Source organism: Montipora foliosa, chromosome 5 (genome assembly GCF_036669935.1).
Source record: "Montipora foliosa isolate CH-2021 chromosome 5, ASM3666993v2, whole genome shotgun sequence".
Lineage (NCBI taxonomy): Eukaryota > Metazoa > Cnidaria > Anthozoa > Scleractinia > Acroporidae > Montipora > Montipora foliosa.
Genome location: NC_090873.1, coordinates 32346919 through 32364418, shown reverse-complemented (window position 1 = coordinate 32364418; position 17500 = coordinate 32346919). Strand labels below are relative to the sequence as shown.

Below are 17500 nucleotides of genomic sequence, written 5' to 3'. Positions count from 1 at the left end.
TTTTCGCTGTTCTGTTCCGAACAGAAATAGAGGACTACGTCTAGAGGTAGTCCACAATTTCCGTACGGATTTTCCACAAAAATTTCCTTTCCATTTCACTTTAAACCGAAATTTCCGGATTTTTTGGACAAATGGTAGGCACCCTAATTTTCCGGAAAACCCATTCAAAAATTATAGACTACCTATACAGAGGTAGTCCTCTTTTTCCATTTCGAACGGAACAGAGGAAATTTCCTTTAATTAAATACCATTTGCTAAATTTTCCAGTTTCCAGTCTCTCATCAGCCGAAAACAATTGCAAATGGCAAGTGCCATCTCGTTGTGCTGGTTTGCTGATTTTGGAAAAACTGTCGTCCATCGGTCATCCCAACAGGTTTATTCTGACAAATGGTGTGCAAACATGTTTATGCAGCTTGGGATTCTACGGAATCTTTATTCACTATAACATGACAAAATGTGTTAACTTTACTGCAATGCTAATCATCAACGTCTATTTGACTGAAATCCCACACAAGTACGCATTGCAGACCTATTTTTTATAAATCAGGACCCCAATGCCTAACCTCGCTGGACTCAAAGCTGGGAATGTTCGATTAATAACCCTTTCACCCAACCACTAGACCACCGCAGCGCTATTGTTAGAACATTACTTTTTTAAAATGTCAATTTTTTTTCTTCTGAATGTCGCTGTAAACATGTATTATCACTGGCTAAGAAACACGTTTAAACAGGAGAAAATGTTCATTACCAAACCTCAAGAAAAAGCTCACCATTTTAAAATCAAGTACTAGTCTTAACCACTATTCAGCAATGACTTTATATATACTACAAGTTTAGTCTTGATAAATAATTGGTGCAATTGTGAGCCAGTTGATCTTTAGCTCTTTCACAGTCGGTGCTCCAGGTTCACATCCCGTCCAGGGATGCAACTTTTACTTTTTTTTTCTTTTCATCTGCTACCACAAGTCCTGGGACAGAGTAATCTAAATTGACGATTACAGTCATTCCAGAGAAAATTTGGAATCGTAGATAATCGTCATTTCAGAGTTAGAGGATATGTTGAACTTTTACAGTACTAACAGAAGGCTGTCAAATACTATTCCTGAACATATACGCATAAAGAACAAGTTCAAAAATGGAGTTAATTTTTCTTTTTCTAATTTTGTCCTTTTAAATAATTACATGCAGATGGATCTGCAAAATTTATAGAAAATAAGTTCATGAGTTACCTAGAGATTTAAGTGCTCCATAGAGCTCAACTCTCAATGCCTTATGACCAAAAAAGCCAGTTATCTGAAAGCGGACGAAGCTCGCTATGATAACCTCCTCAAGATTATGCTTGACAATGTCGTTTCGCCCAGTATTTCCATGAAAGACCTGCAAAAGAAATTAGAATTTTTGCTGACAATTATGGACGGTGACGATGATACACATGATGACAGTAGCCTAAATATAAGCTAAAGACAGACGGCTCTGTTTGGTAAGACAAATTCACGGTGGTAATGTTTACTTTGAAAAGTTTAATGTCAACTGTCCCAGTATCAGAAACCGCGGCTTTTTTAAGGACGGTGCCCACTACCTTCTAACATGAAATTTTCGCGACACGTTAATTTCGCGATTGTGAGGTTCGCGTATTTCGCGAAAATAGTTAAAATCACATCTCTTGTCGGGACTAGTGTTCCAAGCTTTTCAGTGTCCTGCGATTTTTGCGATTTTTCGCTGTTTTAGCTATTGATATAATGTGTCACTTAATTTTCGCGTCATGTTATTTTCGCGACATTTAATTTTCGCGTCACTTAAATTTCAAGATTTTTTTTAAATCGCGAAATTTCATGTAATAAGCTACTTCAAAGGTATTTTTTCCCTGTTTACGAATATGCAGGAATAGCAAATCTTTACAAGTTTTATTGAAATCCAAAAAGAAAATTGGGAGTAGCCACGCATTTTTCAAAGTTAATTAATCAACAATATTTGTAAAAAGCTGTAAAATACAAAGCAATGTATATAGCGTTCTTTTCCAAATTGAAGCTCCGAACGATGGATGGTTAACCCCAATTTTCTTTTTGCATCCCAAGAGCAATTGCCGAGTTCTGCTTTCTCCGCATAGTTTTAAACCGCCCAAAAATATCCCTGTATTGGAAAGCACCACCTATGGGCAACCCGAGTATTTCGAAATGTGCAAAGCATATGGGTAATAACAATTGCAGGCACCATCCTTAAGTGGACTCTAAAATCATGCCATCCAAATTTGTGTTACCTCCCTCTCCCTCAGCAAAACGATGAAAGAAAAACTTGAGGAGGCCCCTTAGAAAAATAAATGGGTAAAAGAAATAAGACCGATGCTGATTAAGTTCCACAGAAACCGACATAAAGAGAATCCACTCAGTTGCCAGCAGATCTTCCTCCAAGACCAACTCCAAACAGAAAGCTACACGTACCAGCTGATGAACAAAGGATTGAAATAATGAACTTTGTAGTGTCAAAGCCAAACTAAATGAACTTACAACTCTCACGAATGTATTTTCAAAACGTCAAAATAAAACGTACGATAGATGCATAGTATTGCGGTGTTCTTTTACTAACTCCAAAAGCAATGAAGCTCGCAGACTCACGCATTGCAATGAGACTAAAACGGAAAAAGCATTCGCAGTCATTTTTACGCTTCATGTTGAAAAACAGCTATTTGAAAGTACACTCCCGCTAACCTGCCCACTTGAAACGTTTCATTGACAGCAGGTTTTCAATGTGGACCACAAGGGAAAGAAAATCAACCATTTTGGTGAATTCTCGAACAATTTCCTTCCAACAATCAAATTTACTCACGAATAAAGAACAACAAGCTACGTAGATTTGTCAAAACAAAGAATGAGTTAGACTGACTAAATTATACTGAGAAATACCAGAAACAAGGTTAATATCAAAATTATAAAAAAAAATTTCAACTACAACATCCAAGAAAATAGCGGCAACGTAAGAGAAACTCGAAAAGTAATAAAAAAGTACTTTAGGTCGTAAGACGACAATGATTAACGAGATTTCCAGTTGGTGTCGATCATATACTGATAAAAAAAGACATAGGGGATAAAATGAATCTACATTTCGGTATGCTCAGGGAGAAATTGGACAAGAACATTCCATATACAGGTGCCCCACGAGAAAAAAATCGTAAGTAAGAGGACATCTACAGGCCTCGAAAACGAGTTATATGACAGTCGGTTCCAGACAAAACATTTCTGGCGTTTTGAAGCAACAAAAATAATAAAGATATGTTTAAAATAGCATTTCAGCAGTTGTTTGACAATTTTAATGTGAATTTTCGTAAAAACGAAGGCGAGTAGTAAAAACAAAAAAACTTGTCGCCTAGTCACTTATGTCCAGGTTTGCACGCAAATGCGAAAATTGCGAATTTTCCGATTTTTGCGAAAATTGCGACTCTTGTCGGGGACTTGTGTTCTCTAGCTTTTCAGTGTTCTGCGATTTTTGCGATTTTAACGGTTTTTGCGAAAATTGCGAATTTTGCGAAAAATCGCAAAAATCGCAGGACACTGAAAAGCTTGGAACACTAGTCCCGACAAGAGATGCGATTTTAACTATTTTTGCGAAAATTGCGAATTTTGCGAAGAATCGTTAAAATCGCAAAACATCGTTACTCTTGTCGGGGACTTGTGTTCTCCAGCCTGCAGCGTTCTGCGATTAGGACACTGAAAAGCTACAGAACACTAGTCCCTGACAAGAGTCGCGATTTTTGCGAATTTAACAATTTTTGCGAAAAGTGCGAATTTTGCGAAAAAATCCCAAAAATGCAAACCTGGACATGTCTCCGCCTAGTGTGTCAGCGTGTCCCAGCCTTAAGCAAAACTGGTTATAAGGATCTTTTGCTTGTCGAGGGGCAACAGCATGGGATGCACTTCCAAGTGACATTTGAGATTAGTTTCAAAGCAGTTTTGAGGAAGGACCAACCCGATAGTTGTAGATTAGGTTTTTTTTTATAATTATGTTTATTGTTATCAACAATAATTATTTTCTATAATAAAGTACTCAAATTTTGGTTTTAGCAATTTAGTCTCTGTAACATACATGTAGGTAACATTAGTATTGTTTGAAAGAATTTTAGCATTTTTTATAACTAGTTATACATTTATGTGAGATTAGATAAGTATACACGGCTCATCTAGAAACCAATATTGTATGTTGAAATTACTATCCTGTAGGGGTAAAGTCAATGTATGCGTGCGTTTTCTCCTTCAATGTTGTCTGAACGCATTGTTTTTCTCGACGATGAAGTTTCCAAGGGTCCACTTTCGCCAGCAGCATTACTTACCTGATGTCCAAACACATTTTAAGCCTACAAAAACTTTCCAATTCACGCATTCCTCTAGGCCTAGCTACAAATATCTCGTAAAATCGTCTAAATATGTTTCCGGAAATTCCTGATATTTTTCCGAAATATCTCGCTCTTTCCCCTTAAATATAATTGTGAAAAAATTCTAAATATCCTAAACATTTTCTTAACAGTTTTCTATAAATAATATAAACTGATCAAAAAAGCATTTTTGTACCCAAAAAGTCAAGTGAAAAAACAAGGAAAACAAATTAAACAAGCTTTAAGTTTCCTTTATTGTAATTTGGACTGCATAGTTTGATGATGCCATCACCATTCTCAAATCTGTATGTCTACTGAGAATAGCAAGCTCAGATCCATTTTACAGTATACATTTTCTCAGAGTGAAATACTTGAGTTTGCAGGTTATAGCAGAGCGTACAAAGAGTGAGTAGTTCTCGCGAATTGTCTCTGGTTTCGGGTTCCAGATTCCGGATTCCTGCTTTTACTAATGCCCTTTACTTGTACTTGTTTTAGTCACTTTGTAGAGACTGACGCATTGCCGCGTCTTGCCAATAAATTAAGTTTTTTAAGGAACAAGGCGCCTGGAAAATAGGGAGTTTAAGCAGGTGCGTTTTTGAGACACGGACGGCAAACAGAAGAGAACATTTCGCGCGCCAGGACAGTGGTGTCTCCCAGATTTTTGTACCAATCGTCTCTGATGGAGAAAAGATACTTTGTGGTCGTGTAAAGACAAGTTAAAAGGGAAAACAGCTCACTTCCGGTTGCCGTCCGTGTCTCAAAAACGCGCGTGCTTAAGCTTCCTAATGTCTTGCGTGAGTGACGGAGCGCGACTGAAGCTGTTGTTTCAGGAAGAACATACAGTAATACCGTAAACTTCCGATAGTAACGACCCCCCAAGATTAACGTCAGTTTTTGGGGCCGCTAGTAAGTCCCGAAAGTAGCGACCTGCCCACCCCCTGAAAGTAGCGAGACCAAGTTTTTTAAATTGTATACCGTATACCATTCATATGTCAATCAATAGTCAAAATTTTAATGTACAATAATACGTTCGTGCAGTGTCACAAATTGTTCAAATATGTTGTCTCCTACATATGACGCTCTAATGCTACGACAATTGAGACCAGAGACCAAATCTTTCATGAGTGAAATAGGTGGAACAATTAAAAAGACGATAGCATTGCAATCCTCTCCAAGTAAACGATCAAAAGCGTAGGGGGCTAGTTCAAAGGCCAGACTTTTCCCAGCTCCCGATGGAGCAGACACAAACATATCTCTGAAAGACAGATATTCTTGAATTGTTTTTCCCTGATAGTAGCGCAATTCGGAATATCCGGCGACCTTAGTAGCTATGTTGAAAGTCACGCTTCACTGCGTATGACAAATTGATTTGACAATTCTATCCCCTGAGCTTATCCCCTGGGGTCCACGACGACTACTCTGATGTTTGGGTCGCCAAAATTGGCGCCAATCAAGTATGAAAAGTCCTTCGTTCTGCGCGTCATCTACATGAGAGGAAGGACTTTTCGAAAGTCTAGGCAAAGCGACGTGACTTCATCATAAAAATGTCGTCGAAGACTATTTTAATAGGTCTTAGTATTTTTCGGTGCGGTAGTGAAAGGTCGGAGTCCGTGCATGGAACAGTCCTTCTTGGGAGCTTGCTCCTTATAAACGGAATGCATAAATGGCGGCCAAAAATGTATTCTTTTGTTTCTGTGCTAATTTGACTCACTAGCCTCACTCTCAAGAAACATTTATTTTATATTTTGTCCATGCAAACGAGGCTTAAAAAAGTGAGGCCCCCATTTATGCATTCGGTCAATGACCGTGAATCAGAACGGACTAAGATTTCACTACCTGGTGACATTTCGCTGCAAGTTCGTCATATCCCACTTCCACTTTTTAATGACTTTATGATCCCAACAAACTCCGGACAGATTGTTGAAAACCTGGGGCGGACCTGGGGCGGAGGGGGAGGGGGTGTTCAGGGGGTTTGATCGAACCCCCTAAATTGAAACACCTAGTGACATAAACTTGTAAAAATATAAAATAAATACAAGTACATCTTAAATAAGAAGGCTAATTCGCTGCTGTTCGATGTAGCTAAAACGTTTTCTGATTAAGAAACAAATAAGTACCGGTATTTGAATATTTTGGTTCGCTGCGAATGTGTTTCTTTTTTCACCAGGCCTGTGATCCAGACGATTTCCCTAACATTAACTGTTTGCTGCGAATTGTTTGCACTACGCCAGTCACAACGAAAAGCCCGTCACCTACGATGCTGTAGTTCAGCGTTTTGTAAAAAGATAAATACCCCGAAGAATGCTTCTTATGGATCCCGTCTTTGGTGAAACAGAAAGTTTCAAAAAGGTTAAGTAACTACAGCATACCTTTCTCATAGTTTTATAAAGGAAAATTTGATCCGAAGTACACAACTTAATTTTTTTTTTTCTCAATGCCCGCGCGGGCGGAATTCTCCAAATCCTGCAAACTGATTGGCCCTGGAGCGGGCGGAATTTTCTATCTTGCCGGCCAACCCGGGCGAAATCCTAGCCCTGGTTGCGTGAGCTTGCGTAATGACCTTAAATTTCCATTTTTTGACACCGAATCCGTTTACATACAACAGTAAGTGTTTCAAAACAGATTTTTAGTAGACAAGAGGCCTGAAAGTAGAATTCAAATAAAGATGTTTCTCTTTGAAACGTTCAGTTTGTAAGTCGCGTACTGCATTCGCTATCAAACGAGGTGCGAGTCAAGACTTATATTCAGAAAGCAAAAGAGAGAGAAAAGAAAAAAGCTATTTACCAGCTAAGGGTTGGTCCTTATAGCGAAAACTGTGATCTCGGCCTTGGAAAAGCTCCCCTCGGCCTGCGGCCTCAGGCAGCATTTTGAAGACCTCGGTCACAGTTTTTCGCTACATGGACCTCCCAGTTGGCAAATGACGTATATCATTTTGCGCAGCTCTGTTATATTTTAATGCAAAAATATGGAATTTTAAATTAAAACACGCTGACTTTGTCTCAGAATGCCGGAAATTTCCCGAGGACTCAAAATTCCAAAACTTCCCAGGGGTCCCCAACAGGCGCGCTGCCTTCGGCGGCACCTTCAATCGGACCTCATTTTGTAAAAACCTGGATGCGCCCCAGGAAACGTGTATTTATCAGAACACGAGACAATAGACCATTTTACAGTTGTGTGTTTAGTTACCTGGCCTATGAAGTGAGGCTGGAGTTAACCTTGTTTTTATAGAAAGCTCACTGCCATTCTTATGCAACTTCTTACTAATTAGCATGACAACAACATCATTAACAGAAAAAAAGGAGGGAGGTCTGTATCATAACAAGGTCAACACCAGCCTCACTTTCTTTTATAGGCCTGGGCCCGGTTGTTCAAAAGCCGATTAACGCTAATACCGAGATTAACAATTAACCAAGGAGTTTATTTCTCTACGCCCAAATGCTGTTCGACGCTGATATTCGGCAAAACTTTACATTAGAGGAAGTCAATCTTGAAAAACAAAAACAAGCAAAACCACTTTCACCAAAAAGTTGAAAACATGAAACAAAAGTTTACGCTAATCCTGGATTAAAGTTAATCGGCTTTTGAACAACCGGGCCCAGGTAACTAAGCACACAACTCAATCTCGACTCCAGAGCTCTTCTCTTCAGCTGAATAGACAACACCAAGGAGAACGAGGGCCCTACGTGGCAAGAGGCACAATGAGAACAGGTAACAGATATAAATATCTCTTTCTGTAGGCCTTTGCTTTTCAACTAATCAGCCACGAATGCGGAATATTTACCTTAGAATGTGTCTAAGTTTGTGTCCGCCATGATTTATCAACCCACGTGCAAACGTAACACGAAATCGAGGCTAGTGATCAAATTCCCCACCCTCTAAGAGTAGTGATCAAATGCCCCGCCCCGGGAAGACTAAGATGATCAAATTCCCCCCGCCCAGGGAGGAAAAGGAGTCAAATGTCCGGAGTATGCCCGGGGGGGGGGGATGTTGAAGCTTCAATTTGACTGGCACAAAAATATATGAAGAAAAAACAGCGAACCTAGAACCCACTGGAGTAGCGCTGAAATGGCCAAAGTACGCGACAAAAACACTGATAAGGTATCGAGAAGACAAGGTAAGGCATTTTTGTTCGATTAATGTTGTTTTATTTTCGACTCCTAAAGACGTTTGCAAATTCCCATACAAACGGTTACTATTTTAACTGATCGTGATGCTCAAATTACATCGTTAACTTGGGGTAGCTGTGGTTTTTCGCGTGAAATTTGAAGTGGAATTCCCTCGTCAGGTGGTGAATTTTCCCATAGAATTTATTTATTTTTTTATTTATTTATAACAACTTTATTTGTAATAATCAATACAAAAAGGCTGTCATCAGAGAGGAACCGAATCCTCATGTAAGATGACCCCCTAAAAATTTGTTCAAGTTAATTCCAAACCTTTTCTGTTCCATTCTCTTTGTAGGTTGCCCAGTTTATGTTGTCCAACGATGTATATATCTTGTATTTTGTTGTCCATTGATCAGCAGTTGGGTTTCCTTGAGTTGCTGTGGCACAAATGTAGAACTCATAACCAAGGTTGATTTGTAAGAAGTCGCTAACATTTCTTTTGGTGCTTGGTAACCACGCACGATTTCCGTACAGTCGACTCTGTTCAGGTCCATAGCCAAATCTGGATGAGGAAGCTGAGTAGACGTCATCTGAAAATCTGCCAAGAGTGAACCAGCTAATTGCTTGAATCTGACAGCCTAAAAAAAAATAAGGGATTATCTTAGCAGGACGAGTAGATTTGACAGCTGTGTAGTTTATGATATCAAAAGTTTAATAACCAATGTGGTTACTTCCAGATAAAAGTTCGTGGCCGCGTTGTTCATGCAGTCGCAGTTCAATTACCGCATCTGACTATACATGGGCAAAAACTTAGAGCCAACTTCCAACTAAATTATTTATCCAGAATTAGCATAATTGTCGTCTTGGTTATAATGAACCGGAAGATCTGCAGTGGAAAAGGTGGACTTCTCATTCGGCGACAAAAGACTTGAACTGTAAGCAAATCCAGTTGAAATAAAAAAAGGAATTTTCCGACTCTAAATGTTGAAGATACTCACTAGCACAACTTTGAAATTTATAGACACCTGATATTTAACTATCAGTCACCGAAGAGAAGGTGAAAAAATCGATAATTGTTGTATACACCACAAAAGCTGAAAAAAAAAAAGCGAACCAATAAATTACTATATTTTTGTAAAATGTGCTCGGAAATTTCAAATCTCGCACGCCAGCTACTCGGAGAGGAATAGTAATTGGATAATCAACTCCGAGTTAGCCAATCAGCGCACGCGAGAGAAATATTCACTTGTGTGGTAAAAATAATTTCGGTTTTTGAAGGCGTTAAGCTAAACAGATATCTCTGTTTCTTGAAATATAAAAACACGATCTTCTCTTTTTCAAGAAACAACACAACACTTTTTAAATTTAAAAACATGTTTCGACAGAAACTTCTGCCATCTTCAGTTTAAATTACAAAGTACAGAGTTGAATATATAGTGTGAACCAAAATACTAATTAGCTGTAAGGACACATGACAATGTGAAAGATTACAAAGAAAGGTTTAAATTAACATGATAAAGTTGATGATTAAGTGTAGGTTTCTCCATTGAATGTGAATGGCTTCTTTTATCTTAAGCTGAAAGATGGTAGAAGCGTGATCTAGGATGCTAAAACAATCATTAGAGCACAAAGTGCGGCAATGCTCAGAATTCTGTAGATGTTTGAAGACGTGCGAGGTCTTATCACTGAAAGTGTGCTCACGTACGCGCGTGGAAAAATGCCGGGTAGTTTCGCCGACATAGCAGGCACTACAGCCCGCAAACAAAAGCTTGTATACCACACCCGCACGGAGACCACTAGGGACAGGATCCTTCACACTGAACATGTTGCCGATTTAAATGATGAGAAAACTAACTTAATATCAATATTATTACAATAACGTTTAGCAAAAAGGCGAACCTTTTTCTGCGTGATAAAAGAAAAAGGACCAATATAAGGTAATTTAAAGTAAAAGGTACGTATAGTGTCAGAGACGGAAGCCGGGGGATTACAGCCATGGCGAGTACGTGTGAATGAAATAAACAAAATGTATCATCAACATAACGTCGGTAAAACAATATCTCAGAGTCCTGGAAATTTTCTAACCATAATTTTTCATGATGACCCATAAATAAATTAGAAAGAACAGGAGCGAGGGGGGAGCCCATTGCTACACCATCTATCTGGTCGTAGCATCCTAGATCACGCTTCTACCACCTTTCAGCTTAAGATAAAAGAAGCCATTCACATTCAATGGGAGAAACCTACACTTAATCATCAACTTTATCATGTTAATTTAAAACTTTCTTTGTAATCTTTTACATTGTCATGTGTCCTTAGAGCTAATTAGCATTTTGGTTCACACTATATATTCAACTCTGTACTTTGTAATTTAAACTGAAGATGGCAGAAGTTTCTGTCGAAACATGTTTTTAAATTTAAAAAGTGTTGTGTTGTTTCTTAAAGTATCGTTATCCCTGCTACTATCCAGACCTTTTGGCAACGATCTTCTTTCTTAAAGAAAACGACTTCACACTCTCACGCTAGAGGACTCCTCTCAACAGCAGAGTAACGAATCCGTTTTCAAGTTCACATACCAATGAGCGCATGCAGGATCGCGACTTTTGGTTCTCCCATCCAGCTTTGAATGAGATAAATTATTGGTCTTAATGAGGATTGTTAAGGAGGCTCCAAAGGGTTTTCCACAGGCGCGAGTGGGTTTCCAAAGGAAAAGGATTACAACAGAGATCCTTTAGACGGGAAACACTTTGATATTCGTCTACTACTTTTTTCAGGCAGTTTCTAAAGGTTGTCCACGAGTCCCGGACTGTTGCCATGATGGCAGCAGTACGACACTGCCACAAGTCCTTTAAAATCGGTTTCGAAAAATACCTTAAAGACCATTTTGAAAATTAAATTCCATTAAACGTTTACCTAAAATTAACCCAGTAGAACTTACATTATTTCTGAAAACATCGTTGGAAGATGGTTGGAAAAAACAATTGTAAAAGAATTTGCGAAGAAACTTACGAAGGTGTACAAGGTAAGTTTCGACATATTGCTCAAGTCTAACAAATCTTTTTCCGGCTTTTGCGATTGTAGGTCGCAATTTTATTTCTGTCCACACTTTTGGATTCATGAGCTGGCGCGACCAGATTAAGTGTATGGCTTAAACGCGAGTGCTCTGAGATAAAAACCCTTTGCAGCCCCCTTCAAGGGGCTAGGTCACGCAATTTTAGGCAATTTCAGCACTGATCGAATGGTCATAGAATTAACTAAAATATCAAAATAACTGTTCAAAACTATAGAAGAACTCTAACAAAACACTGCAGGGAAGCCAAGAAGGGACATGGATGGACAAAACTGGAGAGGATTGAAATGGATTGAATTTGGGTAAATTTGAAAAACGTCGGCCCACCTTTTTTTCAAATTTATATCAGCCTATATCAAAATGTCATTTACACAGCTGGAAAATCATTCTCAGTTGTTATGTGGCCGTGATTTTGCAAATGAAAGACTCTTGCTCTGCCAATTTGACGTTTAGAGCTCATAATTAACAAAATTAAACAAAGTTACCTAAAATCGCGTGACTTAGCCCTTTAACATAGTGCGTTTGATTGACCCTATTCTGGAATAAGAATACGTGCAGTGATGATTTAAAACGGTATGTCTGGAGTTTTGAAGCAACAAGGATAACAAACATATGTTTAAAATAGCATTTTAGCAGGTATTTGACAATTTTAATGTGAATCTCGTAAAAACGAAGGATTTCTAACTTTTATTCCATGTATTCCTATTCCGGAATACGGTCACTGATCGAACGAACCCTTAGTCTTCGTGCTCCGAGATGCTTAAGAACTACCACAAACCACCATAATTTACCACAAACGACGGTAATTTAGGCCTCAGGTCGAATAGGATGCAGATGAAGTTCATGATGCAAGTAATTAAATTCAATTAAAGCGATTGCCTAATCGAAGCTTTATGATAGGCTGTCGTCTTAAAAACTTGATTTCCTGAATTAGTCAGGACAAGAACTCATGTGAGCATTACGAGAAAAATGATTTTGCAAGCGGAAGATCGATTTTGCATAACTTGCCAAGTTACATTATAATCAAGAAAGGCAGAAGGGCAAAAATAAGTAAACCAGTGAATACCAGCTTGTTATTATATCGTAAATATTATACCTCTTTGCAATTGAGCAGAGTAAACTTCCACTTCATACAATTCTTCACCATAATCATTATTAAAGGTTATATGTCTTCCCAACACGCTGGGCCAACACAGGATGCGAAATCGGCGAATTCTCCCGTAGTTACGATCTTCAACAGGCGCTCGACATTCCTGACCTTCTTCAGTTGATCTTGAGGCTGAAAAAGTTGTGAATACAAATCAACATAACTGCACACCAACTCCTACGAGTCACTCCAGGAAATGATGGAACAATAAATTATTTCAGCGGATTATGAGATTCTCGTTAGAGCTCATTCTGGGTTATGTTTAAAATGTTTTAAACGTTTTTACGTGATTAGTTCAAGTGTTTCAGATTGTGGCAATAACAGCAAGTAAAAGTAAAACTACAATAGTTTTAAACCAGTTTTAAAAACAATTATAAATCCAGCCAACATTTGCGTTTAATGTTTATTCATTCATTTGGTGGACATTATAGAGTGATGTACAATCTTTAAACTTTTGGCCTTCAAACCGAAAGTTAACCAGAGAATAATAATATTATTTTCCCTACTGAAGAAGTATCTTTCCGCTTATCTCAGGCGATGTCAAAAGGAGAAAAGCTTTGTCTGTGCTCATTCTATAGCCGAAAGATGATCTTGTGTCACAAGCAAAAAAAAAAAAAAGAAAATGAGCAATAAATGATGGGTATCATCAATTATTTACGGTAAGACATTACGAGGGTCTGTTTGAGGGTATTGGAGTCTCAGCCAACAGCTAAATGTCTACATATGTCTCAGTTATAAGCCGACTTTCCAGTTATTTCTTAGCTATCCATTAATTTTGACAAATCTCGGAACATTGCACACGAACTTCCTTTCTTGAATTTGATTAGCTCACAACCTACAATTAATTCCGGAAATCACCCAACCTACAGAGTCCTAAAAAATCCACGAGCTTGGCATCATTGGCTAATGACCTCACACCAGGAAACCATGCCCGGAGCCTACAGCTCCCATACTCGGCCTATGTAACGGCATTTTTACAGACCGATCTATTTTTAGACTATCTTTTCCGGAAAAGACAAAGGCAGTTACGGTTCGGTGACCCTATGACGTCAGCTTAATTTCTTGTAATTGGTCATCGGGCTCCTGTGGGAGTCTCATTAGCGGGAAATTCAATCTAAAAATAAATCGGTCTGTGAAAATGCCGTGACACGAATAGCCTGCGTAGCATGGCGGCTTTGGTTGCTAAGTAATAAAGGCGGGCGAGGGCAGAAAAACCGCGAGGAGATTCTGCTTATATGGAAAATACGTTTTCTCTCCCGTCCCCTTCTTATGCATGATCTTCGCGGAAATTACATTTTGTTCCTCAATAAACCTGGAACAACCAGTTATGGTCTTAGTTCTCTTTTTTCTTACGTATCAGCTAAGTTGCGGAATGCGCTACCTGATTTTATCCGTACCTATGAGTTTACTGGTTTTAAAAGAAAATCAAGGCTCGTTCTCGCGTGCTTCGCGCGCGAATTTTGCGGCTTCGCCGCTCGTGCGCCCGGCTCGACAAAAAACCGCCATGCTACGCAGGCTATGACACGAACACAGTAGAGTTGTAGGCTCCGGGTCATGGGTTCCTGCTCACACTTAGTTAATTGATTTATATTTGTCCCTGTTCAAAAGGAAATAAACAGGGGACCTCCACTAGTGCTTTTGTGGCTTGATATCCGTCTCTCAAACAATATTTGATAAAACAATAATTATTGAGTTGGATTTTTGTGATATGCGTGAAGAAACAAGCTCTTGAAGTGGAACCCACTTTCGTTGACCTTATTCCGCATGTCACAAAAAAACTCTTTCAAAAAGTGGTTATTTCTCTCCGCTCCATAAAGAACCTTAAAAGCATCAATAAATAGAGTATTATACCTCATGACTGCCGGGAATACGAACTTGTCTTTATCTTAAGGCGCTTTCCCTTTGTTAGAACTACCCGGCCAGACACATCAGTTTGCAAAGAGAATGCAACAATTAGAAAGAACACTCGCTTGATAATCCCTCGCATTCTTCTGGAGGAGTATATATCATCCTCAAAGTGTGTTGATTTCAAGGCGTTGTACGGTTAGTCCTTCCAAATGCCTGGTCTGGCCGATCAGTTCTGTCAAATGGAAAGTGTCCTAAGAGTGCTGATAGTACATCTCACGACGGTCAGTGCAGAAAACGAGTGAGAGATACCTCAGCGCAAGAAGAAAAAAATCGTATCCCCGCGCGGTCATATACCATGTTCTGTTTTCCTATACAGATAATAACTATCCGCCAAATCAGAGACATCTCAGTTTTTATTCATTTTAAAAGCATCGAAAAAAGGGATCACCTTTACTGAAGAAAGTCAAAGGTAGTTTCACTGTCTTCGTATCTTGAAGCCATTTTTTTACCGATCTTTTAAAATGAAATTTTAATTTATGACACCAACAGCCACATGAATTCACGCATGAACAGGATGCACTTATCTTATGGTATGTTATATTGTTATATCTGTGACTATGACGACATCAGTATAATCACATGTGAATGATAACAGTACCTTATAAAATTCATTAATAATTCATGCTGGGAAAACAAAAGAAATGTTTGATTAATCAATATCTGTATAACTGATACAGAATTCTCTTCATTTACATAAACGTTTCTTTCGATTTTTCCTGTTAAAATGTCTTGAATCATCAAAAATATCGAATGTACATTGACACTTTAATGCTGACGTTTAATAAGTCATAAACAATTTTCGCGCCAAATCTGCCGCTCATATTGTATATGTTACATAATCATCTTGCACGACGAGGATATCAAATTTCATGAACAAGAAACATGATAAATAAATTGTTATCATCATCATCATCATCATCATTTATTTCAATGTTTAAATCTAACAAATTGAAGAAATACACAACTCGCATATAGCAGAGATAATCGAGGCGGGCTATGTAACTTACAATTAAATTTAGCAAATTAGGTTAATAGTAAAACAGGTAAAGAAATAAAGAAACAAAATAAAAATAAAATAAATAGGTATAAAGGGTGTTTCAAAAGTTCGTTCCGATGTTTTGTTGGCTTATATTTTGGTAATTACTACCTCTTCGAAAATTAAGTATGTTGTTCCTTATTGATTCTATATCGAATAACTTAAATATTAGTAACCAAAATGGCCTCTTTTATTTTTTTATGATATTTTCTAAGCGTCGGGGAAGAATTACGCTTGAGCTCCTGAAGCGTGTCGAGAGTTGGCATTTTTTCGCCCGAACCGTAGTCTCCTTCTCAGCTAGTGCAGAGTTTCAGGGGCTGGGTCTTTGTACGTTGTATCGTCAATAATGTTCAGATCAGGCGAGTTTGCCGGCAAGTCGTCCATGGGTATAAAAGTTTGGCAAATTCTTCTGACACCATGTCTGATCCGCCTTTGAAGTGTGGGCTGGCGCTCTGTCCTGCACAAAGGTCATTGCCTTCTTTGAGCTAAACAGCTGTCTTTTCGTCGGTCCGTCTGTAACCTGCTGCCTTGAGGTTAGTTAACGGTTTCACTTCTGTTTTCTAGAATTTCTTTGATTTGGTAAGTGGAGGTCTGGCCACTGGGTAAGACAGGGGCGTAGCTAGGATTTTTCAAAAGGGGGTCACATTCTCTCATACCCTAGGTACTTACTGGTCATCCACGGTGTTTTTGGTGAAAGTGACATATTTCGGATGAGCAGCGATTGCGTCCTTGGACAAGGGCGACAAGGGCATTGATTTCAGTCTGCGGTTAACAAGATCTGATCACGTTATAACACTTTTGTGCCTATGTGGTTTCGAAAGAAAACAACCTGAAGAAAAGTTTTCACCTGCTTCTTCTTTCCTCGGACAAGACTTTTCCTGGGTTACCTGTAATAGCTTCGGCCGGTCTTACTTGCCGTCAACACCGTTTCGCGCTTTTCTCTTTGGGGAGAGCAACAGAAAATAGAATCACGAAATCGGTATTTCCGAAACCGCAGAGCCACAAAAAGTGTTATCACGTGATCAGAATTTTTTTAACTGGAGACTGAGGCAGCGTTTACACGAACGCGGTTTCATTTGTAACCGCGTAGTTTCGATGCCGGTTACATCTTCTCTTTACACGACACCGATCGAAACTGTTGCCGAAACCGTGTCGATTTGAAACCACTGCCAAAAGTGGAGCGTTTTCAAAACGATGCAGTTTCATCTGTCATGAAAACAGTGAAACTGCATCGATTTGAATACGGTTACTATTTTGGTCATGGCTTGTCGTGTTCCTTACGATGTGTCAGGAATATGCTCATTCCAACTAATCAAGTTCTCTGGTGATGTCCATCCCAATTCATAAAAAGTTCCCCTGCGGCGAATGTCAGAAGTCCGTCCGAAGTAACCAGGACGCCATTTTGTGTGCCACGTGCGATCAATGGTTTCACGCAAGATGCATAGGTACAAGCAAGCAAGTCTTTAAATATTATTTAGAAAACCATCACCTTGATTGGGAGTGTTCTTTTTGTTCTCTCCCTAAATTGAGCGATTCTTTTCTCGACCAAACCGGGAATGAGACTCTAACAGAGGTAAACAGCACTCAAAATGATCTTAATTCTAATGTCGCAGTTTCGCTAAACAAAGCGTACCCTGGGGATGACGATGAAAATTGTCTTCAACAAGCTGCCCAACTTCTCAACTCCTCAACTTAGGACTTAAAAATTGCTCATCTGAATGTCTGTAGTATCCGCAACAAGATCGACGAGCTAAGAGTACTACAAAGCATTTGTCGTTTCGATATAATTGCCATAAAAAAACGCATCTGGACAGCTCAATTTCTAATAGCCATTTGAACATAGGTGGGATGAAGATCTTCCGCCGAGACA

The 17500-nt window shown here is 38.9% G+C and overlaps 1 protein-coding gene and 1 long non-coding RNA gene across 2 annotated transcripts in view; both read right to left on the bottom strand.

The window, feature by feature from the left end:
* LOC138003125 (uncharacterized) overlaps nucleotides 1-17500 on the bottom strand; it is a 315129-nt gene that overhangs the window by 155051 nt on the left and 142578 nt on the right. The gene's annotated exons all lie outside the window — the stretch shown is intronic.
* The window catches only part of LOC138004427 (uncharacterized), a 137591-nt gene that overhangs the window by 11585 nt on the left and 108506 nt on the right, over nucleotides 1-17500 (bottom strand). Inside the window, exons 7-9 of the mRNA XM_068850934.1 lie at nucleotides 12636-12818; nucleotides 8800-9107; nucleotides 1230-1377 (exon numbers count right to left, since the gene is read on the bottom strand). Of these exons, the coding sequence (XP_068707035.1) occupies nucleotides 1230-1377; nucleotides 8800-9107; nucleotides 12636-12818 (639 nt within the window). The remainder of the gene's footprint in view (nucleotides 1-1229; nucleotides 1378-8799; nucleotides 9108-12635; nucleotides 12819-17500) is intronic.